The sequence below is a fragment of the Canis lupus genome, chromosome 23, assembly GCF_048164855.1.
Source record: "Canis lupus baileyi chromosome 23, mCanLup2.hap1, whole genome shotgun sequence".
NCBI lineage: Eukaryota > Metazoa > Chordata > Mammalia > Carnivora > Canidae > Canis > Canis lupus.
Genome location: NC_132860.1, coordinates 45,655,538 through 45,681,022, shown reverse-complemented (window position 1 = coordinate 45,681,022; position 25,485 = coordinate 45,655,538). Strand labels below are relative to the sequence as shown.

Genomic DNA, 25,485 nt, shown 5'->3' with positions numbered 1-25,485 from the left:
GTATTACCTGTTTTAGCCAATGACCCTGCCAACTATCCAGCTGTGAGAGCCAGACCCAACTGTCATCTCACCACAGTCCTCTTCAGCCCCTTGTCTGCTGATCACCAAGTCTCCATCTCCATCACTACTACTCTGGAGCAAATGTCTACCATCTGTCACTTGGCCTATTACAACAGCCTTTCAGCGGATTTCCATGAACCGTTTGGATTTTCTACCAAATCCATTTTCCCCTCTGAATTGCAGATCTGATTGGGTCGCCCACTCCCAAAAACTTTTTAAAAAATTAAGAGCTCTCCCTAGGATTCCCAAACCCTCCTGAAGATAAAGGTCACTTGGAAATTTGTTAAAAACAGTTTCTACGGGCCCAATACAGATCTATGGAATGAGAATTTCAGGATGGATGCCTAGCAATCTGTTTACTAATTAAGCACCCCAGTAATTCTCATTATCAGGCAAGTTTAAAGCTCTAAAATCCCCCACATGACATACAGCATATCCACAGTCCTGTGTCTGCTTGCCTTTCGGGTTTCACCTCCCCCTGCACAAGCTTTTCCCCTGAGCTCTAGCCTTCCTTGTCTTCTTTCATTCATTAAATGCAACATGTTGTCTTGTACCCCATGGCCATTGAGCATGGGATATTTTTTACTCCTGCTTGACAAGTCTGAGCTCTGATACAGAAAAGCCACAGCTTAGATTTCTCGCGAAGACTGTTTGGGCTGCAATAACAAAATACTATGGCCTGGGTGATTTATAAACAACAGAAATTTATTTCTCACAATTCTGGAAGCTGGAAAGTCCAAGATCCTGCGGCTAGAAGATTCGGTGTCTGGTAGGGCCCAGATTTCTGGTCCCCAGACGGCACCTTCTTACTGTGTCCTCACATGGTGGCACGGGCAAAGACACTGTCTAGGGTCCCTAAAAGGGAGGCGCTAATCCCTTCCACCTTCATGACCTAATCACCTCCCAAAGGCTCCACCTCCTAATACCATCACACTGAGCATGAGGTTTCAAGGATCTTTAGGGAAACACAAACATTCAGATCATAGCACTGCCCAGTTCTTTATCAGATCAGGTGCCCTCAAGCCCTATAAGCTCCCTATCAGAGGGCCATAGAAAGGGTTTCACTGACAACCAATAAATACATCCTACATTTACATTAACTCTGTCTTTTCCCAGAAAACAGAACCCCAAAGTCATTTTCTTGTCAATCATTCTCTTAAAGCCAATTCACTTTGTGCCATTCAAAATGCTGCTTTATTTAAATTTAGCCTGAACATCACACTTCTATCAAACCAAGAGCATTTGCTTTTTTTTTTTTTTTTTTGAGAGAGAGAGAAAGAGAGAGAGAGATTGCTTTAATGCTTTCGGTTTGTTCTTGTTTGAGCAAAAAATAAATTCAGTATTGTTTTCCAAATTTTAACCGTTTGACTATGCTCCCCACCTCCCACCTTCTCTTCGGAGTCTCCCCCTGTGGCTTTGCCCAGTCACTCCCTCCTTACCCTTCACCTCGGCTTGCTGTCGCTTCCCCAGAGAAGGATTCCAGGGCCCCTGAAAGGCCCCCTCTTTCCGGTGCTCTTCCTGGTGGGAGTTTTACAATCCTTTGTGGGTTGATCTGTCTCGAAGCTGCCCTGCACTAGACTGTAGGCTCCTGGAAAGCAGAATCCTGCCCGTTCTCACTCCCTCCTGCTGGTCCGGCACCAGGCCCGGGGTGCTCCCGCGGCTGAGAAGCCTCTGTATTCCCTAAATGAATGAGCAAATGAATGAATGAACGAATGAAGTTCTTGCTTTGTTTAAAAATATTCAGTGATTCACTACTGCCTGTGGCTAAAGGATGAACCCCTTCCTCCTCCAGAAGGGACATAAAGATCCTTGATGTACTTCCAACCAACTTGCAGCCTCACCTCCTCCATTCTCGCCCCCAGCACAGCCATCACTATCTTCTCCTTCTCTTCTTGAATGCCATCCTCCATCTTCCCACATTCAAGACTCTTCTCATTCATGACTTAGAGAAAATACGGAGGAACACATCAGAACACACCTCTGGGGATGCAATCAGTGAAATCTGGACTCCGAGGAAATCTTATAGAATGAATGACCCTATTTCTCAAAAACATAAGTTGCAGGAATAGAGTGGCTGGCAGGTGGGGGGAGAAGTGTTGGGGAGGAAACATGTAGATTAAGAGACTTAAAAAACACATCAGCTGGGGGTGCCTGGGTGGCTCAGTTGGTTAAGCCTCCAAGTCTTGATTGCAGTTCAGGTCATCATCTCAGGGTCATGGGATCAAGGCTCCAGTCATGATCTCAGGGTTGTGGGATTGAGCCCCCACATCAGGCTCTGTGCTGAGCATGGAGCCTGCTTGAGATTCTCTCTCTCTAAAAAAACAAAACAAAACAATCCATCAATCACAGTTGAGTGCTCCTTGTTTGGATCCCAATTCAAACCCAACTGTGAAAAATAAAAATTTATTACATTTCTGAGACCAGTGGCAGTTTTATTAACATTGCCCGTTTTGGTATCAAGAAACCATGAAGTTTCTTTAGGTGATATCCGTATTGTGGTTTTATTTTTTAAAAAATACCTCTATCTTTTAAGAAGACATAGTGAAATATTTATGGATTAAATGACATAATGTCTGGGAGTTGCTTCAAAATGATAGGAGGAGGGGGAGCTTGACGAGGGTGTGGATGAAGTGCAGTGGGTGTGAGTTGATGAATGCCGAGTAGCTGGGCTTGGCCCAAGAGTGTGAGGGTGGAAGCGGCCAGGCCTTCCTCCCAAGGCTCAGGAGGCCTCTGGCCCCCTCCCCCCACCGAGCCCTGGGTCAGTCTGCATCAGAGCCTGGAGCCCACCCCTCCCTCTGCTCCCCTTTCCCCCACCCCACCCGTGAGTCAGTGCCCCTTCCGGGTGATGAAGAAAATTCTTCTCTTCTGTCCCCACCCCTACATCATGAGTGTGGGTGTAAGAGCCTGCAGCCCACGGCTCCCCATGACCTGCTCCAGACCCTGCACTGTTCCCAGTGGGCAGGGAGTGGAAAATCGGTATCAGAAACCCACTGTTTCCGGTACTCATAAATGCTTTTGAGATCTTCCAATTGCTGGCCTATGAGGTTGTCATTAATGAAATGAAAACATCAACATTTCTTGTTTTCTTTAAATTTTTTAAAAATTTATTTTGAGAGAGAAAGGGGGTGGGGACAGGAGCAGAGGGAGAGAGAATCTCAAGCAGTCTCCATGATAAGTGTGGAGCTGGATGTGAGGCTCCATCTCACCACCTTGAGATCATGATGTGAGCCAAAATCAAGAGTTGAACGCTCAACCCACTGAGCCCCCCAGGAACCCCTGAAAGCATCGACATTTCAGACCCACAAGAGACTCTGGAGAGGAAGCACCATCCCCTGCCTCCTAATAGGTACAATCAGTAAGAGAACTTTGCTAAAATGAGGTCTACCGTGGGTGTCACCATCCTTCGGGTCTATTGATAAACAAGTTCGTCACTTGGACAAGACACGTAGGGACATCATCCTACAGATATGCTCAAAAAAAAAGTTTTTAAATCCTCATACAAGCTGATCGCTGTCTGGAAACAGGTACTCCCCAGGGAATGGAAGGCCTGGGGAGCAGTATGTATGTATGCATGTATAAATAAATAAATAAATAAATAAATAAATAAATAAATAAATAAATAAATATTATATATATTATATATTATATATAGTAAGCCTTCCAGCACTTTCTTCTTTAATAGCCAAGGGACTCTCTGGGGCCATTTTGGGCCCATTTTCCCTAAGTAATCTATAGCCAGAAAGAGGCTGCCTGGCTTATCTCCCTTGGTAGCTGCAGGAGACTCAGGGCAGAGAGAGAAAGGGCTCCTCTTTTATGTCTGTCTGCTCTCCTCTCTTTCCGATGCTGCCCTCCCCACACGCAGATCCTCCAAACCTCTACAGCACAGAATTAGTTATGATAATACCTGACATTTACTTGGTGCTCAGTGGCTCTCAGGCCTGTACTGGGAACTTCTGGTGGGTCGTCTGGGGAACAGGTTGAAGGTGCCACCAGCAATGCCAAGAGATATCATCCCCAAACAGACATGGAAGCTGAAACTCAGGAGACTGAGTTGCCCAAAGCTTGTAGGAACATCAAATTCCAGGTTTGAATCCAGGTATCTGTGACCCCAGAGCCCGTCCTCTGGAGACACAGATAAAATCACCTTGCAGAGACAGTGCCTGTTTTCTCGACTAAGGGTGCTGCTCTCTGGGGACCTTGAGGCAGTCGCTGCCCCGGGCCTGTGCTCTGCTGGGTCAGCAGAGACCCCGTGAATAGAGGTCCTGGATGCCTGGCTCCTGTGATTTTTCTGAAATATGCTAAATGCACAAAAAGTTCTGGGACCCATTCCAGTGTGTGTGGGTGTGGTTTCCATTCTCAGGACACCAGCTGGGTGTCCTACGATGTAGCTCAATTTTGACGTTCTCCACCCAGAGATAGCATCAGATTCCAGTTTGAGAGCTCCATCCTACAGGGCTGCCCCCAGCCCCACACTTCAGATACCAATCACAAATCCAGCTTATCACCTGTGCTTCTGGTGAACGCCCCTCCTAGGGTCTGTTCTATTTTCTAGAGCAGGCTTCAGATACCAGTCACAGGGCCTGGTGGCTATCTGTGCTTTTGACCAACAGGCTATAAATCAGAGGTTCTCGTGACTTTGTCCTTTCCTGGGGGTCGAGTAATTTGCTAGAACAGCTCACAGAACTCAGGGAACCTTTTACTCACCAGATTACCGATTCACTACAGAGGATATTGGGGATTTCTAATCAATAGCCAGACGAAGAGATACTTAGGGTGAGGTCCTGAACAAAGGAGCTCTGTCCTCATGGAGTTTGGGATCCAGCACGGGAGCACATGGAGATGTTCTGGTTCCCAATCCGGAAGCACTCTGAGTCTCCTCCTTTGGGGTTTTTATAGAGACTTGATTAAATCATAAACCAATTAATCTCCAGCCCCTCGTCCCTCCCCAGAGGCCAAAGGAGTGGGGCTGAAAGTCTCAACTCTATTCCTGGCTGGTTCTCCTGGTGACCAGCCCCTATCCTTCTGTGCTTTCTGAAAGTCACCTTGTTAACATAAACCCAGTTGTGGTGAAAAGGAGCTTGTTATGAATAACAAGATACCCATTTTGCCTTTTTTGTTGTTGTTGTTGTTTAAGATTTTATTTATTTATTTATTTATGATTTTATTTATTTGAGAGAGAGAGGGAGCATGAAGGGGAAGGGGCAGAGAGAGAGGGAGAAGCAGACACCCCCTCCCTGCCCCCAGCAGGGAGCTATGTGGGCTCTATCTCATGACCTGAGCCAAAGGCAGAGGCTTAACCGACTGAGCCACCCAAGTGCCCTGATACCCATTTTGCCTTTATGACTGTTTTCAGGAAACCGAGGACAAGAGCTCAAATGTTGAAACCAAAGATGCTTCCATTGCTCTTATTGCTCAGGAAATTCCAAGGATTTGGGGAGCTGGGAGCCAAGAACAGTGGATAAGGACCAAATCATATGAGAAATATATTTTGATCATTTGTGGGACCAAATACATATTTTCTATAAATCGCAATATCCCACGCATTTTCTGGGAGTTAGAGCAGTTGAGGGACAGCAGCAGGGAGCTGGCACAATGCAATGCAAGACAGCATGGACTCATCACACCTGGTTCAAATCCCAGGGCAGCTAGTTCCTGGTTGTGTGCCCTTGGGCAAGTGACCCAAACACCCTGGCTCACCTCATCATTTCCTCATCTGCAGAGGAGGGTGGTTTTTTTACCTAACACACAGGACTGAGAGGTTTAATTTAATTACTATTGCATGTGAAGTGCACCTTAAATGTCTGTTCCCTCCTCATCAGCATATGCTTTCTCCCCAGCCCCAGGGAAAAGTCACAGCAGTTACCGATAAAGACTTGAACGAACTTCAGGGCCTCTAGGAGAGGTACTACTAGCTTCACCTCCACTTTCCCTCCAGATATCAGAGGACGACAGCACAGCCTAAATAATGTCTCTCCTGGTTACTCTGAGTACAAAGTGTTGGAGGTTGGACGGGTGCGGAGAGCCAGCATGGGCTCCCAGAATCTCCAAGCCAGGATCCTGGAGAGAAGGGTGCTGGGCCACGAGAGGGCGCAGCTGTCAGAGCAGCCGGCCCTGTCGCCTGGTCAGTTCCCTCAGTTATGTGCTTGTAATTTAATTTATTTTTTAAAAGTTTTTATTTATTTATTCATGAGAGATATAGAGACACAGGCAGAGGAAGAAGTGGGCTCCATGCAGGGAGCCTGATGTGGGACTTGATCCTGAGACCCTGGGATCATAACCTGAGCCAAAGACAGACACTCAACCACTGAGCCATGCAGGCGTCCCTCAGTTATGTGCCTTTTAAAGGTAGGAGAGATGGCCACCTTCTTGGTGCTATTTCCATGTCATACACAGGCTGAATGTCGTTCCAAAATATCTTTCCCTGAGGTCTGGATGCACTTTCTGACCTAGTTCTTTAGAGGCAAATCCAAAGTATCATTTAGGCGTACCCATCATTCCCTGAAAATAGCTTGACTGAGAGGAGGAAGGACTAGGAGAGTGATGGGAAGAGGGGCAGGGTGGGAGAGCGGAAGATTCACAGAAGGAATAGGTCACTGGAAAGGGAGGAGCAGAGGGCATTGAAGACAAGCCTCAGTACTAGTCCAACTCTTCCTCCACTGTGATGAGAGAAACACAGAGGACTTAGGATTCCCATTATCCTACCCGTGGTTGGGCAGGGCGGGTCCTTCCAGGACAGGGGCTCAGTCTCTGAGTTTTAATATCTCCATCTTATCCCCAAAAGAAAAGCCCTCCCATTGGATCTTAAGTAATAGCTCTTTCCTGTTTCTCTGTTCCAAACTATGAGCAAGTTGAACAGGGAGACGACACTGCCCCCATTGTATCAGAAACTGAGCTTCCGAGAGCCCAGTGACCTTCTCAAGATCACTCAGCTGGTAGATAACAGAATCGGCATAGACCCAGGTTTGTGTGACTCAGCCTGAGTGGTATGGTTGCACAGGTTACGCACTATCCCATTGCAGGAAGGGACATGCACTCAGGCGGCTCCTTAGGTGTGTATATGTATAGTCATAATTTTCCAGAAAATGACAATCAAGTGTCTTGAGGGAAGGCGCCCTTTTTCTAATTCATGAAAGGTGCCATTAGAGCCCTCAGCAGCCCCAGCGTGGCTTCAGTCACTCCTCTACACAGAAGCAGAGGCCGTGGGCTGTTTGAGAAGCCTGAAGGTCGCCTCGACGGCTGCCCTGCTCTGCTGGCCTCCTCGTGCACTTTTTTAAAAATATATTTATTTATTAGAGAGAGAGAGAGCGCGCGCACTAGCAGGGGGCGCAGAAGAGGGACCGAGGGAGGAGCAGACTTCTCTCCCTGTAGGCTCCTGACCTGGGCCGAAGGCAGATGCTTACCCGACGCAGCGTCCGGCCGCCCCTCCCCGTGCACTTTTGCTCAGGCTAATTCCAAAGTCTGCTGAGAACCTTCTGGACCCCGGTCAGGACGCGGGGTCGAGACAGACGCAGGAGGTCAGAGGAAGATGCCCTTCAGCGAAGGAGAATTTGCTAACAATAGTAATAACAATAACAATAATAGAAAGCACAGCGGCCACTGTCTAGTGAACGGAGAGGCGCAGAGGCCCCGGGGGCTCACGAGGACACGGACTCCGAGCCGGCCTACGGCCCGCACCGGGGCTCTGCCGCTTACTAGCCGGCCGAGCCTCAGTTTCCTCATCTGCAGACAGTGGCTGAAGAGCGGGCGCCCTTTGCCAAAGATCGCGGGGCGCGTGGGACGAAGCACGTGGAGGCGCGGCGCGGAGCGGGCAGGCGAGCGGCCGGCGACGCGCGCACCCGCGGGAGCCCGGAGCCCCGCCCCGCCCCCTCCACCCCCGCCCCGCCCCTCCGCCCCTCCGCCCCTCCGCCCCTCCCCCTCCACCCCCCGCCCCCGCCCCGCCCCGCCCCGCCCCGCCCCGCCCCGCCCCGCCCCGCCCCGCCCCGCGCCCTGCGGAGGGAAGGCGGGAGGCCGGCCGCGCGGAGGGTGCTGCGGGCGCGGGGCCCACGGCTCCGCCCAGACCACGTTCCCGGGCGCCGTCGCAGCAAGCGGCCGCCCCAGGGGAGGGGGTGACGTCGGCCTCCGCACAGAGGGCAAGCAGCGGCCCCTGGAGCTTAGGGGTCCTCGGCCCTGACCCAAACCCGCCGGGAGAACAGCGTCGACCTGCGGAGTGCGGACCCCACGCCCACGATGCTCCGCCCTTCTCCGGCCACGGAGAACCACGTTCTCTGCCTCCCACCGACGGTCAAGTGTCCGCTGTCGGTGAAACAGGCCCAGGCTAGCTCGTTACCTCGGAAGCAGGGGAGAACCCCAGACCCACGGGGGCTTTGGGAGCCTTCTGGTTGCGAGGAGGGACTGCGGGGGTTATCATGTAGGTGCTGTTTTTATTTCTGAAGCTGCATCTAACGCCCAAACACACCCAGGGCGGGGGCAGAGGAGAGGGACACGTTGAAATTCATCCCCGCATCTTCCCCGCCTTTCTTGTTTTCTTAAGATTTTATTTATTCATGAGAGACAGAGAGAGGCAGAGACACAGGCAGAAGGAGAGGCGGGCTCCTTGCAGGGAGTCGATGGGGGACTGGATCCCAGGACCCTGGGGTCCCGCCCTGAGCCGAAGGCAGACACTCAACCACTGGGCCACCCAGGTGCCCCCAGCCAGGGCTTTTTTTTTTTTTTTTTTTTAATTTTTATTTATTTATGATAGTCACACACAGAGAGAGAGAGAGAGAGGCAGAGACACAGGCAGAGGGAGAAGCAGGCTCCATGCACCGGGAGCCCGACGTGGGATTCGATCCCGAGTCTCCAGGATCGCGCCTTGGGCCACAGGCAGGCGCTAAACCGCTGCGCCACCCAGGGATCCCCAGCCAAGGCTTCCTGAGGCAGGCGGGTGGGTGTGTTCCCTGACGAGGTCAGGCAACCCTGGCCACACCGCAGGCTGTGAGCCCTAGAGGACAGCCTGGCCTCCCGGAGGCAGCAGGGAAGGATGCAGCCTCTACCTGGAGGCCACGTGCAGCCTCTCCTGCTTCCCAGGAAAGGGGCTGAGGCCAAGTGGCTTGAATTTCAAGGGATTTGAAAATTATCCTATGTCATGAATCTTCAGCATTATTAAAGAAGAAGAAGAATAGGGCTTTGAAACCACAAACATCCAAGGTCTCCTGTTTTTCTTTTAACAGTCCTGTAGGTAGGTGTGCTTTGCTGTTAGCCACTTGGAATCCTGGGGAAAGATGAAAGATAAAAAACAAGCTAACCAATAAATGCCAGAAAGACACAAAATCCACATTTGGATCTCCTGAGTGATGCTAAGGAAGTTCAAAGGATGGGGAAATGGGACCAACATAGTTGTCTGGTTTTGAAGCATTTGGAAGGTTTTATGGAAGCCTGAGGGGCGAGGCCATAATTGCATTCTCTAACCATCCTTATCGTGGGCACAGGAGGCAAGCTGCTGAGGCCGGGCCAGAACTTTCCCGTGCATGTATCACCGAGGACTCTGAGTGGTGGGTTCCACTGGTGGCCAGACCAGCTCAGGTCTTGGGCAGGAGGAGAGATGTTTTGACTTACAGTCAAATCGCCAAAATACCAGGAGGACTGGAGTGTGCCTGGGCAGGGGACTGTGAGCATTGACTCAGCGGGGTGCTCCCAGTGGCTCATCCCTCTCCATTCTCCCCCAGCCCCTGCTCCTCAGTTCTGGGCAGCTGTCCTCCAGAGCCGGGCTCCAGGGCCAGAGAAGGGCCACAGCCTGGTGGGAGCCGACAGGTCTGCACAGAGGGGATGCAGGATGCCAGGGGGACCTCGTCACTGAACGGTCCTGCCCAGAAGCCTGTGTCATCTGAGGGGAGGAGGAGGAGCTGCAGAGGGGGGCCTGCCTGGGTGGCTCTGCCCCAGAAGGAGATATGGCCTGAGACCCTGAGACTAGAGTCCCAGAGAGGGGGCGGGGAGCTGGGCCCTCCAGGCAGCGGAACAGTGGATGTCCTCCACAGGGTATGAGCCAAAGGGAAGGGCCACCCTGGAGCTCTGGGGTCTTGGCTCCCTCTGCAGTCTTCCAAAAGTACCTGTGGAAGCTTTTCTGAAGCCTGCCAAGCCCTCTGGGGGCTCCAGGTCTCCCTTCATTCTGGTTGTGCTGCCAATTCCTCACTGTCACTTCCCGCATGGTCTGGGGAGAAGCTTGTCCACGTAGCTTTGTCAGCAGCAGAATGATACCCCACACAGGACACTCCTCTCAGGTGATGAGAGACTCTGGACAGGGGCCCAGCTGGCAAAAAACGGGCTTAATTCCAAGTCTGAGGTAGGTCCCTCCCTGTGTACGAGCTCCCTTTCTCCTTGAAGCAGAAGTGGGTTTGACTAAGAATGAAGGTCTTAGGTGGTAAGATGGCAAGATGCTGACAAGGCTGCTTCCTTGTTTGTAGCTTCTTGGCTAACCTAAATGCAGAGCCTCCCAGCCTCATGGGGACACAGCTGTGTGGGCCCTGACTCTGGGCATCGAAGGAGCTCCTGGGTTTGGGGCCAGTGTCCATGATGCTGCACAGTGTCTGCAAGCTCCTCCCTCCACACCCTCACCTCACTCCCCATTTCACTGGTTTGTTTGGTCATTGGTTCATTTTTCCCTTGCAAGTGGCTGGGCAGATTAACCCACCACCACCCCCTTCCAAGACAAGTAGCAACAAGCTGCTTCTTGGCCCTCTGCAGAAAGCAATGCCAATCCCGGGAGCCTCGATGCCCGAGTCAACTCCCAAGAGCCGCCAGCACCAGCTTCTGCCAATAACAGTAGCTGACATCCCTCCATCGCGCGCTGCTTCTGTGTCAAGGTCTGCCCTGAAACCGCCCAGGCTAGTCTCCCGCTCCTGCTGGGCACTCGTGTCACCGATGAGGACACAGAGGCCCTGCAAGCTTCAGTGACTGGCTCAAGCCCACACAGCTGGTAAATGTGGGGCTGGCTCCCAGCTTGGCCAGTGCAACTCAAGGAGGCCTTATGAAGCCAGCGTTGCCCCCCACCCCGAGAGTGGGGCCATCAATTCATCAATTCCCGTTATCATGGTGGACGAGGAACGGATGCATGGCAGAGAGGTGGAGGCCACGGGGTGACGTCCTCTCTGTGACATTATTTCATTCCTTGAGGTCTGACAGCAATAATAAATAATAATAATAATACCTGTCCCATAGGGTTATTGTGAAATTAATGCGCATAAAGTGCTTCACACAGAGCCTGGCACTCAGCAAGTGGCAACTGTTAGCTCTGACTCCCTGGTATTTGCCTCAACTGCCACAGGAAATGCTTGTCACAGGTCACCTGTGAGAAGATACAGCGAGAATTCAAGTGGTCTTCAAGATCTGTTGATTCGGCCTCCTATCCAGCTCAGAAATCACACACCCCCCTTTTTAGTGGTGACAGCATTCTGGGGCAGAACAATGACCTTTGAATTCATCCTTGCTTTCCTTCCCATGGGGGAGCCAGGAGCAGGGACAGGGATGGGGCACGGGGCCACCAGGCTTGCACACGGAATCCCCCATCTCTTGTTGGTGTGTGACTTCAGGCAGACCACTTAACCTCTCGCAGCCTCCTATGATTCCCTGTATAGGACGTGCGTAGGATAATACCTACCTCTTGTGTAGAGGGGAGAATAAAATGAGAAAAATGTGTTTAAACTTTGGGTGCTGGGCCTGGCCTGTGTCAGCACGGCCGACTTTCTTTATTTCCCAAAGTGATCACACAATAGCAAGACTTCTGATCCCTCATGCTCTTCCAGAACGCTGCCGTTTCCACCAGAAGAGATTAAAGGCACCCTGCCCTTCCCGCTCCGCCGGAGGCCCCGCAGGTCCTGGAAACCGCCTCGATGAAGAGCTGTGGTGGCAGAGGCTCCGTGAGGCTTCTGAGGCCGGCGCAGAAAGGGCAATCCATCTTCTGCCTGGCTCACTACTCCTCCACTTGTGCCTTTGATGCCCTGGGCCACCGTGTCGGAAGTCCAGCTACCCTGCAGCTGCCCTCCAGAGAGACCCTGTGCAGACACCACGGGTGTGTGTCTCCTTTGAGCCCCGAACAGGCCAAGCAGAGATGAACCAGCCCCACCAAGCACTGCCCAAATTGCAGTTTTGAGCACAGTAAACGGTTTTCTTAAGCTGCTAAGTTTTGGGGTAACTGTTATGGCCATAAAGACTAAACACCTGGTGCCCATATGTCCCTTCCTACTAGTGTGGACTCTGCAGTCCTTTCTCCTTCTGTAACATAGCACTGACTGGATCCCATTCCTGCAGAGCAGAGCCCTGTGTCGTGAGCATGCCCAGCCTCTGCACCTGCTGCTCCTGTTGCCCCCAGCCTCGGGCCTGTCTCCTCTCCCTCATCCAAGTTCAACTCACAACTCATCTGCTTCCCCACTGCCCTCTCCTCCAGACCACGAGCAGCCTGTCCAACCTGCCGGTGGTTGACACTGTATTGTGGTCCCCCCTGGTCTTCTCACCTAGATTGTGAGCTGGGGGTGGGGGTGGCAGGTGTACATCTTATTCGCCTTTGCCGCCTTCATTTAATGCGATGAAGGTGTACCGAACCGCTGTGTGGACATGTGTCACATTCAAGCATGTTTCTCAGTGTGAGTTACTCGAATTTGCCATCAGCTCCATTATCCCTGGGGATGGCCACCTGCCATGCTGCAGGCCACAGCTGTCCTCCTCTCAACCCTGCTGTAAAGCCATGGTTTTGGAGGCTGGCAGATGAGTCCCCAAGCATTTCCCATTGTGATCTCACAGCACTGGCTCCAGCCCTCCTGGCTCTGCCACCGGGAGACATTCCAGCTCCCGAGTTTGGAATGACGCCTTTGTGAGATTGCTTGGCTCTTTAGACATACAAGTCGGACACAAAGCCCTCCTTAGGTGATTGCCTGACCAACCCACACCAAGCCCATCACTTCTCAGTTCCCTGATCCCCAGGTGGGGAAGGGTGCAGAGCTCTGGAGAGACTGATGCCCACACGGCATAAGCACAGATGGGCCGCTCTGCCCAACATGTGCTAAGCGGGCTGCAGGAGAGCCTGGCTCTAAGCTGGCTCTGTTGGCATTTCACCACGACCTTGGGAAGGTGCCCCCACTTTCCTGCCTGGTTTCTCCCAGCTGGATAAAAAGAAATCCTGATAGCTGTCTCTAGCCAGTGCTACCGGCCAAAAAAAGACATCCATAGGCTCTTTAGAAGGAAGGCCTTATGCACAGGAGGAGGGATGCTACACTTGCAGGCATTTGTGACACAATGTAGACGGAATGTGATGTAGACACTTCGCATTGATCGGCCACTCATTGGATGCCCAGCATTGTTGGACAGACGTGGGTGGTGGTGTTTTTGGTTTGGTCATTTCCAGAAGTCCTGACACCATGGACTTTCCTCTTGCCCTCCCAACACTGCCCCTTGGTCAGGACCGTACTGTGTTGGGAGGGCAAGGGAAGGCCGAGGGGGACAGACACACAGACAACTGGAGAAGGGGCCGGCTTTGCATTTCTGTGTGTTACTTCTGTTTGGCAGCATCAGTGGCACATGCCTGGGAAGGTGTAACATGCGCAGAGTAGCAGTGAGAGGGAAGAAACGGGGAAGGGGGTTTTATTTGTCAGGATATAAACTGTTGACATCTAAAGAACACAACTTTTAAAAAATAAGTAAAGATACTTATGGCTACCGCCCCCGACTACTTCCCTTCCAAGTAAAATGAGATGGAGAAGACAAATAGATGGGAGAGAAAGGAGGGCAGAGACTACCACTGGCTCTGGCCAGACCCCTCTCAGGGGGTCTCAGCAGGACAGGACAGCAGATGGCCCCTGCTGGTGGTGGTGGCACCCTCAGAGCTCACACGACGGGGACCAGATTTGGTCTGGGCTCTCTAAATGTGTCCCACCTGAGAGGCTGCCACATGCCGACTCTGGTGGTGTCTCGGTCTGCTCCCACCTTGGGGCTGGGACTATGAGCATGGCTGGGCATCACCAGCCAAATTGTCTCCATGGACCAAGGGTGGCAGGGTCTTAATGTGTGTGTTCAGGGATCCTGGTGTATACACCCCCACAAGGATGGACAAAGAACAAATGGTTTTTCTGTACTTATCTCCTGACCTTAGACTTAGACATGCAGGAGACAGTGGGAAAATCGTGACTTTTCATCACCCGACTAAGGGTGGCACTCACGTGGGTTAAGTCTGGACTGTGAGTCATTTGCTTCCTTGCCCTGATCTCCCAGCGCGCACTGTGCTGAGGAGCGCAGCGATGACCGTTAAATGCTTGGCACACAGTAGGTGGCCAGTTCTCAGGGCAGGGCTCTCCAGAGCAACTTGTACCCTCTGGCTTCTCCTCCCCAGGATCTGCAATGTGCTGGGTCCATTATTAACTTTCCGTAGTACACTGACAAGTGAATCATGCATTGGGGTTCTGTTTACAGGCTCTCCTAAAAGCTAAATATTTGTAAAAGTCTGATTGACACTCTGCAAAATTAAAGTGCCAGGGACAAGGGAGGGATCGATGCCATCAACGTCCCTGAACAAAGTCAGACTGCGGCTAGCTCTGACTTGATTATGCCAGGAAAATGTGTTCTTCTCCTGGTCAGAAGGTAGAATATTGGATGGAAAATCAGTCCCTCAGTCAGAGTCTGAGGTTTTCTGGATAGAAAACAGGCCAGGCCAGGCTGAGCCTGAGCCATGAAGCTGGGGCCATGGCACGGTCAAGTCCCTGGGACTCCAATGTCATCATGACATTACTCACCAATTTGTGCTTGGATAGGCAAGTGGAAAGGCTCTGATGCACTGAGGAACGAGAGGCCACACTTGGTCAAGCCTGACATATAGTGCAAGTTCTGGCCTCTTAGACGAGCAACTGGACCTCTCTCCATCGTCCCCATGCTCAGCTCTCCCTTAACTGCTGGGGGAATGGCGTGGGGAAGCTGGGTGACAGCAAAGGGGCACACCCCAGATTTCAATAAATCCCCCCTCTTCTATACAAAGGAACGCTACCCAGCCCCCAAAGATAATAAGACAGACGTATGTAAGTCCGTAGAGAAATCTGCCTACGATCTCTTGTTGAATGAAAGCAGAAAGTGGGACGAATTAGCACGACCTTCTTTTGAAAATTAATATCCATTCATACAGATCTATAAACTTCTCTATATGGGGCACTTCGGTGGCTCAACAGTTGAGTATCTGCCTTCAGCCAGGGCGTGATCCTGGGGTCCCGGGATCGAGTCCCGCATCGGGCTCCCCACAGCGAGCCTGCTTTTCCCTCTGCCTATGTCTCTCTGCCTCTCCCTCCGTGTATCTCATGAGTAAATAAATAAAACCTTAAAAAAATAAAACCCTCTCTATATGGTAGTATACAACTGTTAACGGTTTCCGGGGTTAGAGAGGGCGTGGCTTCATTTTGTACACTTCTGTATCATTTGTTTTTGTAACAAACATGTATTACTTGCATCATTTTTAAGTAAGGTTTCCCTTCAGTTTCCTCTTCCAGGTTCCCTGAAAACAATCCCTGAACACATGCAATAAACAGCTTGGGATAATTCACATTTGGCTCAATTTTACCGAGCATCTACTGTGGAGAGCAGCCAGCGTCGCTGACGACGCCCGGGCCGCAGGCGAGCCGGTCATCTGCCCTCTGGCCTCCTGCTCGCGGGCTCCTTACAACCCTCCTCTCACCAAGTCCTTAGGCCGGAGTCAGTCAACAAATACTCGAGCACCTACTAGGTGTCACGACCCGGGCCAGACCCTGATTCCCAGCAGTGAAGAAGCAGACATGGTACCTGCTCCAAGTCATCCTACAGATGAGAAGTTTGGAGAACTTTCCTAAGGCCACTGGCTTGTGATGGAAGGGGGGCAATTGTTTTGGCCCCTGGTGATCTGGCCCGGCTCCCTGAGGGGACACAGCATTGCAGCCTCACCTGAAAGAAGGAGTAAGACGGGGGCAGACAACAAGCTACTCCCCGCCAAAGGACCTGGGGGGCGGGAAGGGAAGGGAAATGCAGAGAGCAGATTGGGGCCACGGGGGGGGGGGGGGCGGGGGGGTGTCCAGAGGGGCCTGAGGGCGGGGTGGGAGGGGAAGTGGGGAGAAGCCAGCCTGGGGATGGGGGCTGCGGGCCTTGTGTAGGCCATGAAAGCCTTAGCAGCTTGATCCTGGGGCCCCAGGGGACGGGGGGGTGGTGAGGTGATCAGCGGAGCTTCAGAAAGCTGGAAGGGAACAGCGTGGCGCGGCTCTGGTTCCCAGCCCGAGCACCCACAAGCTCTGAATTTGGGGCAAGAGACTTCACTTCCCTGCCTCTCGGGTTCTCCCAGTGTGACATGGGACGTGTCAAGAGTTCCGGCCTCAGAGCAACTGGAAGAACTCAATGTCCTGATACAGAGGTCCGCAGGGGGCGGGCTGCAGGGTGAGGAGGAGCGTGGGCCACGTCCAGGACGGAGTGGCTGCGGGGCGGCAGGAGGGGCTTCCGGCCGTCTGAGACAGGTCTCGAACAAGCTGTGAGGATGGATGGATGGGGGCCAGCGAACAGGACAGGAAGGGCCGCCAACAGGGGGAGGGGGAGGGGAGCGGGAGGGGCCCAGGGTAACAGGATAACCGGGGCGAGCCCGGGCTGGGGATCCAGGCACACAGATCACTCAGCACAGTCGAGGACTGCACTGACGGCAACACCGAAGCGCTTCTGTTTACACTCAACATCTCTGGACCATGAACTCCGAGGTCTCGGGACATGGCTAAGGAGAAACAAGACCCGAGAGCAGGCCGTGTGGGGTGTCTAAGGCAGGGTCCCCTCTCCCCGTGCTGCCCACCAGGCTCACCCTGTGTGAAGTCAGGTCACTCTAGTGAGTCTGTGTCTCACAAACAGACCAGAGGCTTGGATCCAGCCTCTCATCCGGTGTAGGCCTCTGCGGGAAATGCCAGGTTTCCAAAAAGAGCCTCAAAAGTGTGTTTTTTTTTTCCAATGAGCCATTTGCCTACCAATTCTCTCTAGAACTATTATAAACAAACAAACAAAAATAAACCAATTAAAAATAAAAACTCCCGAAAGCCGAAGGCTGCAGTATGGTACATGGAGAGAACGGCGGGGGGGGGGGGGGGGGGGGGGGGGGGGGGGGAGGAATAGGCCTGTTTCCTCATCTGAAACTTAGGTGACAGCACGGTCACACCCAGCCTGGTGCTGTGGCAGCCACGACGTTCAAGAGCCAGCTTGGTGGCTGTTAGGTCCGCTCTCACTCCACAGTCAGAGGGCTGAGGCCAAGCAGGATGGGAAGCTGTGTTCTTGGGGGTGCACATTCTTTTACTCCAAGTTACCTGACCCCCCCAGTCTGTGAGCCTGATGCTCTGTCTGCACATGGAGACCTGGACAGAAATCCACACCGGATGGGGAGGGCCTCATCTGGGCGCCATAAGGGAAGAGTCTGGAAGGCGAAATGTCGTCTGGTCAACAGAGCTCAGGCCACCTGGACATGGTACCGGATGTCCCCTCCTTGCTGGATAAAAACAGCAACATAGTTTGATGACAGACAGCTCCTTTTATTCCATCATCACATTTTTTTTTTTTTTTAAGAAGGGGATTTCACGGCTCCTGATTCATCTCTCATTTGGACCTAACTCCTGATTATGATGAGCCTAGAAATCTAAAAGGCACTGTTACCTGTGTCATGTGCGAAGGCCCCAGCCCAGGATCTCAGGACAGAGATGGCATCCTTCAGGGTACAATCCAGGGAGCAGCCACACAAGACTGGGGGTGAAGGGGCTTCTCCCTTGTGGTGCATAAGGGGCTGAGAGAGGTCAGAGGTCAGGAGGTGCCTCACCCTCACACGAGCTGCAAGCACCAGGTCAGGGTGAGGGGATGCCTCGGAAGGGGCCCCGTCTGAGCCATCGTCAGGCCGTCTTCCCAGAGTGGTCCTGACAGGTGGAGGCTGGGGAGATGCATAGTTCGTCCTATAGGCTGCACGGTTTACACCCTCACGGTGCAGAGATCTGGGGTTCCTGTAGAGAACCCCTCTGAGTGGAAGCCAGGGCAGGGTAGAACCCAAGCAGGTGGGAGCTTGAGCTCTCCCGCCTCCCAGCATCTACCTCCTTTTACTGCGGGCTCTGGGTCAGGTGGACCTGCGTTCAAATCCCGCTCTGCCATCTTCTGCACGTTACTTAAAGTTGTTTCTGTCTCAGTTTCTTTATTTTTTAAGACTTATTTATTTGAGAGAGACACAGAAAGGCAGAGACATAGGCAGAGGGAGCAACAGGCTCCTTGCAGGGAGTCTGATGCGGGACTTGATCCCAGGACCCTGAGATCACACCCTGAGCCAAAGGCAGATGCTCAACCACTGAGCCCGTTTCCTTGTCTTTAAAGTGGGGATGATAAGGTTGTGAGGACCGAGGAGGTGATGTGTGTAAGGCACCCCAGCCATTCCTGGGGGACTAGAGGCTCATCCCCTGCCATCTCTGGGCTCACTTCGAGGCAGCTCCTCCCATGCTAGGGCCTCCCCTCACAGGGTCCTCGGGGCCTCTCATATTTATATTCTGTTCTCCTGCTGTAGCTGCCCAGGCTCCTGCCAAGGGTTCACCAGTTGACCACATGACTCCTTTCTCCCACAACTCCTCCCTCTTCCTGTGACCCCAAGACACGAACCGGGCAGATCCACCTCCCATGTCCATCATGAGGCGCAGAGACACACCTGACTCCAGCCCAGGCTGAGCCGTGTGAGTCCATTCCCGGAGTCACAGTGGTCCCTGGCAGGCTCTGAAGCAGGAACCTCAGAAGAGGACACTCTGTGTGATTAAAGGAACACCATCTCCCCAGCCCAGCCTCCCTGCATTTCCCCTTTCCTTATTTGTCTAGAAGAGCTGGGAGTGGGTGGATGACCAGTTCCAGGGCTCCGGATGACTCACTTCCTTCTGAGAATCAAGAACGGGTGTTGGTGGAAGCACCCCGAGGCCCACCGGGGGTGGGGGGTCAGGGGTACTAGATGGTTCTGGAAGCAAAACAGCAAGCGAGACTGCCTCCAGGCAGCGAGATGACATTTTTTTTAAAAGAATTTATTTATTTATTCATGAGAGACACTCAGAGAGAGAGAGGCAGAGACACAGGCAGAGGGAGAAGCAGGCTCCATGCAAGGAGCCCGACATGGGACTCGATCCCGGGACTCCAGGATCAGGCCCTGGGCTGAAGGTGGCACTAAACCACTGAGCCACGCTGGCTGCCCAAGGTGACATTAAACTTATCACATATACACGTTTTTTGGGAAAGAAAAGAACAAGCATGAGAGAAAGAAGGGCCATTTTATCCCTTTATTATATACAATATTAAGGCACAAGTTTAAGCAGCAAATAGGAAAATCTTTGGCTGACCAACAGTATTAACATCTGCCGTGGGGGACCCGCTGCATTCCTGGACACCCCCTGCCCCTGTACACATACACACCTGGGCTGTGCAGCTCTGCAGCCCGCCCCCCTTCAATACACACCAGCAGACGAAGATGCCAGAATGTCACACCAGAGGCTGCTGGAGGGAACACCGCACGCTGCCACCATGCACAGCAATGACTCACATGGCGGGTGGAGTGAGTGGTGGCCCGAGGGCCATCCGAGTTTTGGCTGAGGTCGGTGCCCGCGCCTGCCCTGGGTTCACAGAATTTCACACAGACTCTGTCAGTGCCCTGTGGAGGAGGCGGCTCCAGGGTCCCTCCAGGGAAAACACCTTAATGCAAAGAAAACCACAGCAGATACACTTGCTTACATTCTGTTTTGTAATAAATACTCGCAGGTGTCTACAGGGGACCGGAATCCTAGGTAAAATCACATGTAAACACACAACTGGGCATTGACGTTTAGGGAGCTGATACGAGAAAATGCTGTGTATGTACCCCATTACTTTGAGAAGAGTATTTTAATTCTGTGAAGAAGCAAGCTTTTATGACAAAGAAACACCTTGGTCATCGCGTTACATGACAATTACATGCACTTAAGTATTACAGGGCTTTACAGAGCACCCACTGGAGGTCTATACTAAGGATTACACATTCCGTCTGTGCGTACGCACAGAGGTGAACACATACAAGGCATGGCAAGAGAGGAGATTTTTAAAAGCGAACCCACCTGAAGTTACATGTACTGATGACCACAGTCCTTGGAAGTGGTCACTTCAAGAGGCTCTAGGAGTCCAAAGACTCATTCCAAGGAACATTTTTGGGATTTTCTTTTTTTAAAGCTAAAATGGTGTGACTTTCATCACCCATCTTTATTTGTTCAACTGGGATGATTTCCAAACTTAAATCCACCCTCAAAGGATGAAGATTTCTCATCTGTAAGGATAATCAAACAAATGTCCCAGGTGCCAAAGGCCATTCTAACAGAGGTGTTCACAACTGTTTCTCCTGGGGCAGTGGGGCAGCAATCAGCATAGAGTCTCCCAAAGGGTCAGCGCTTGAGGAAGAGGTGAGATGAAATGCTTGGATCTTCCGCATATTAAGAAAGAAAACCTGACACGCAACCTTGGAGTCATACCCATACGTATGCACGGACATGCACACGTCTTTATATATCATTATTAAACAAGAAAAGGATATACTACTTAAAAGGAAGAGAGAAAAATCTGCTCATTAGTTCCAGAAGAAATGCTTTACTGAAATGCTGACCTTAAATGCTCCCAAGTTGGTCAGCTTCTGGAAGCTTCTTTTTTTTTTTCTTTTTTTTCTGGAAGCTTCTTAATTACTCTGCCCATCTCCCACCAAGCCACACATCAGAGGCAAGCTGATTAAACAGTCCTCACATTGAAGGAAGACATTTTAAACACATCAATTAATTAGCAAAAAAGAAGAAAAGCAAAACCACATTTCTAAAGCCTCTACCATGGCTGCCCCAGGCTCAGGGGTGGGAAGGAGACGACTGTAGGCTGGGTTCTCTGTGGCTACGTGACGGCTTTACTGTTTGAGAGTATCCATGGGCTCCCACTCCCCACAGCTACGGGACTGCTCTGCTCAGGGGTGCAAGTTCATTCTCAGCACACAGAAGCATACCCTTTGACTCAAGCACAGGCTGGAACACGACTTTGGTTCTGGAAAATCAGCTCTGAGCATCATGCATGAGCTCCCTGCTTCGAGACCTTTTAAAGCCCTGATCTATTTTTCACTGTGTCCCGGGCATTCAGCCTCACCTGACATCTGTGCTCGCAGTGGTCTCTGCCAGTCAGAAGGCTGCCCGGGAGCAGGTCTGTCTTCCCATCAGGAGGACACAGGGGCCTGAGGGTGACCCCGGGGGAGAGAGAGAGTGATGGCCAGCTCCTCTGCAGTGGCCAATCCCACAGCCTGTCCCCTGAGCAACACATCACTGCAGTCTCTGTTCCGAGACCAGGATTCCCACAGAGCAACTCTCTCGCGACTGGACCCCAGGCTGGTGCAGCCACATCCAAGAGCCAGCCCTGCAGAACAGGACAGAACAGGGCCCTACCACTCTCTATCCACAGGCCTGCCTGGAATGGGCTGGATTCCACACCCTCACTGGCTGCTGAGCTCCGGCAGGTGGAAGATAAGCCAAGAGAAGAAACTGCTAAGAAAAGGTTCTGCAATGAGTGGCTAGAATCCAGTAGCATCTATTCCATAAGATACCCTGGTCAGCACACAGAAACCACCAGAAGGCCCATCCCGGGAGAAGCCCGATTACCCTGGCAGGTGTTCACACAAAGCCAAAGCCTTTACCCTTCACTCCAAGACGGCTCGTGAGGTCCATAATCAGAGCCCACGGGCAAGTCCTGAAGTCCAGGCCTCTGGATAACACACAAGTGTTTTTGAGATGGATTCTGTGGCCCTGTGATGATGGAACACTAAGACTTCCGTCTGTTCCTCGTGTTTATGGGCAATTCTAAGAGTCTGGGGCTGTGGTCTTCTTCCTCAGTTTCCGAGAGGTGTGGCAGCTATGCGTGTGTACCTTTGTGTTTGTGTGTGTGCGTGTGCCTGTGCACACACCAAAGACGAGGCCAACGTGGGCCAAGACATGGCCTCAAACATGGTTCTGACCCATGTTGGTGGTGCTGCAGCCTGTGACAGGCGCACAGCTCCCCTCGCAGGACCCTCGTCCAGATGCCACTGCTGTGAGGCTTTGGGGAGGGACCGAAGCTCCTTGAGCCCATTTCTTCCACTGTGAAAGAAAGCTGAACTAGGCCTTGCTCTGCAGATGGCTCAAGGACTCATTAAAAGATGCTCACCACCTTGCTTGCCTACAGCCAGCACGAAAAAAGAGCTGGGATTTATTTTTCTGAAAATCAAATGAGATAAATGATTATAAATTGCCTAGAACTGCAGAGCAGATGCTCGGTATTTGCAATCCCTTGCTCCTACGTGTCAGCCAGCAAGGCTTCGAGAAAGCTACGAACATGAAAAGCATCAGGGGGCCCTGGCATGGCAGGAAATCTCCCAGAAAAGAACACACCTAAAAGCTAGAGGTCCCTTTTCTTATGGGAGAGTCTAAGCAAGTTAGAAGAAAGAAGACTGCCAAAGAGCACAGCACAACCAAAAACTGGTGACGTCTGTGTTTGCACTCTGACCATACACTTGGCGATGGGGGCAACCAAGGGCCGTACACGAGCCTGGAACCTGGTGCCAAAGGTGTGCTGGAGCAGAAAGACGAGGCTCGGGGGACAGCAGAAAGACGGGGCTGTGGCTCTCACCATTATCCATTCCTAGGGGAGACAGCTCAGTTTGCCGTGGCCCAGGTTTGGGTTGTAGGGACAGGCAGAGGAGACTTGCCCTCCTATGTCCAGACCTTGCTTTCATTCCTGGTCCATTTCCAACATTAATTAAGAGGTCAAAATACCCTTAAGAGAAAGAGCTGCCGTCATCTACCCCTCACCAAAGTGATGGGAACAGGGACTGGGATGGGGCCTCCTGTGCCCTATCCCCACCCTCTGCGTCCACATGCACACAGCCCCAGGCATTAGGCAGGCTGCTGATGCCTGCAGAACTGCTCCGGCTTCCCGGCCTGACAGGACTAGAGGAGGCTAAAGGCACAAAGCACAAAGTTCAGTGCCCACCGCAGAGGAGCTCAGGAAGAGGCGGCTCCTGCTATGTCCCACTCACTGTGCCCCCTCTGGCCAAGGCCACGGATTTCCTCCCTCCCCCTCTCCAGTCTACACCTCAGTCCTTCTCCCACCACGACAATCTGGGGAGACTACAACTCCACCTGCCTCACACCTCACAGGCCAACTCTAAGGTAAGTCACCCAAGCAAAATTCCCTGCAGAGCATTGTGCTCAATGCTCCTAAATGTCACAGGAGAAAGTCTCTGACCCAGGCCCCTTTTCTTTGTTACCTTAACGAAGCCCAGGGAAGGGGACCTGGGATAAGAGGATCCAGTTGACCTGGAGGGAGGAAAACCGCAGGAGCCTACAAGAACATGTGGCAGCCCGATTAGCTTCTCTTTCCTGATCTAGTCCCTCTTAGATCTGTAAAGCAAGCCCACGTCTGAGGAGTTAGACATGCCGGCACGCACAGGGGTAAGAGGCCCACTACCCCGACTCACTCCTGGATCTTCAACGTGGTCCTTCTGTCTGACTCCGGTCAACTTGGCCCAAACCAAAACCTCGAAAAACATGACTTCACTGTACAAATCCTGGCCTGCTAAGTCACAAAGCAAGTTCACGATGGAAAAACACTGATGTGTTAACACAGAGACCTACGTGCTCGTCCACAGTGCAAGGGGCTGGGGAGAGTGGTGATGATGGTCATGAGCCACAGATTCGAGAACGTCGTACAAGCTGTCTGGTGACTCTCTGGAGGCCACCAAGTCAAGTGTCATTCATTGCCTGGAGGGCAATCCTGAAAGTCTCAGCCCAACAGAGCACCGAGGTGGAGCTGCCAAGCTCTGCGTGAGAGAGCAGATATGAGAAAGAGCCAGAGCCCCGATCTGAATGCAGGATGTCGCAGTGACCACGGAATCTTCCGCCTCATCCAAACTTACCTAGTCCCCAGCCAGGAGATTAGCAGCTGCAGCCCAGTGACTCCAAGGGGGAGGAAGCGGCCAGGCAGCCAGCACACAGCTCTGTCCCACTGGTCACTATTAAACAGAGATCAGACTCTGCTCTCATAAATCCCAGACCTAAGGAATTCCACCGTGTGGTATGGACAAGGAGAAGTGAAAGAAAAGAAGAGTGAAATTAAAGAGAATGAAGCATAGGAAGTGATGAAACTCAGAGCAGTTAGGGAGTTTGAGCACCAAGATCATAACGCTCCCATCCTCTTCCATATTTACTGCCACAGCCACAGAAGTTAAGAAGCCTCATCATTTCCTGAAAATCCAAACCAAGCAGGGAATTGGGTGCGAACCGCCTTCTAAATTCCCATCACCTACAGACACGTGTTCTCACTGCCACCCCCACCCCCCGCCATGTTCACAGGAAACTCCAATGGCACGGTGACATTTATGTTGGTGCCAAGATGGGCTCTTGGAGATTTCTGGAAGATTCTTCTAAAAAACGACAACAACATGCTAAGAGGCAAGGAGAATGGGGGTATTTCAAGGAAGATCCATGTTCAGGTTTATGTGTTTATAACTAGAAAGCCGCTGTACATAGACCCTCCCTCCCCAAGAGATATATTTTCTATACAGTAAAAATCCCACTTCCGGTGACTTCTTGGTTTCCAAACCTACATGCAGCTTCTCTCTTCTCAACATACGCGATAGGAATCCACAGCATTCCCCTCATCTTCAGTCATGTAGGTTTTTAAATGTTTACAAAAGTGTTCTCACTAATCTAAGGTCTTTGTCAGTTCAAAGCGCTCCTGATTTCTCATCCACAACTTTCTTGATCTCTCTTCTCCATCTCGGCCATGTTCCAGGTTGGTCAAGTCCCCTCACAGAATGCAGCAGGGACGCCAGCACTAGATGAGAACTTCCATCATCTCTCCGTCAGGGAACTCAGGTTTGTGGAGCACGCTGCTCACGCGGCTTTTGTGCTCAGGGGACTTCCCGTGGCCCAGAGGGTTCTCTGCCAAACAGAACGGGATGTCAGCAGCCTGGCCCCACAGTGGGGTGCGGGCCTGGCCGGCTCTGTCTAAAGCAGAACCATTCCCAACACTGGCGCTCAGCACCAGCGTCTGCAGGGAAGGCCCACCGCATGGACAAGGGAAGTGATGGGCCGTGGGATTCAAACACAAATGACAGAACCAGGGCGGGGATGGCAAGGGTGACCCTGGAGATGTGTGCGGGAGGCCCTCGAGGCCACTCCCCCTCTGGGCACAATTGCGGCACCTACAAGCCAGATGCTTTTCAGCTCTTCCCTGTCTTGGGCAAGTGCATCTCAAGAATTCAATGCTCAATAAATGACAATGCTCTGTTGCCTTGTGTATTTTGGAGGATGAAAGTAAAGCAGCCCTTGGAGGACATGGTTAATTCATGCCCCTGAGGGCTCCACCTCCCCAAAAGAACTCAAGAGGGCT

At 52.0% G+C, this 25,485-nt stretch overlaps 1 protein-coding gene and 2 long non-coding RNA genes across 15 annotated transcripts in view; all 3 read right to left on the bottom strand.

Annotated features, from left to right (window-relative positions):
• Window positions 1-7,905, bottom strand: part of LOC140615172 (uncharacterized) — a 32,098-nt gene extending 24,193 nt beyond the window's left edge. For all 3 annotated transcript variants that reach the window (XR_012015916.1, XR_012015915.1, XR_012015914.1), the window contains exons 1-3: window positions 7,461-7,905; window positions 1,902-2,373; window positions 1,500-1,740 (exon numbers count right to left, since the gene is read on the bottom strand). This is a non-coding gene — a long non-coding RNA (uncharacterized lncRNA). The remainder of the gene's footprint in view (window positions 1-1,499; window positions 1,741-1,901; window positions 2,374-7,460) is intronic.
• Window positions 7,906-8,611: 706 nt separating this feature from the next.
• Window positions 8,612-16,056, bottom strand: LOC140615185 (uncharacterized). Its single transcript, XR_012015927.1, has 3 exons — window positions 15,844-16,056; window positions 10,146-12,086; window positions 8,612-9,310 (listed from the first exon to the last, which is right to left on the bottom strand). It is a non-coding gene; the product is annotated as an uncharacterized lncRNA (long non-coding RNA).
• A 3,275-nt stretch (window positions 16,057-19,331) lies between these two features.
• AMOTL1 (angiomotin like 1) overlaps window positions 19,332-25,485 on the bottom strand; it is a 170,569-nt gene continuing 164,415 nt past the window's right edge. For all 11 annotated transcript variants that reach the window (XM_072795043.1, XM_072795052.1, XM_072795048.1 and 8 more), the window contains one exon: window positions 19,332-25,034. In XM_072795043.1, coding sequence (XP_072651144.1) covers window positions 24,928-25,034 — 107 coding nt within the window. In that variant the 3' untranslated portion in view covers window positions 19,332-24,927. The remainder of the gene's footprint in view (window positions 25,035-25,485) is intronic.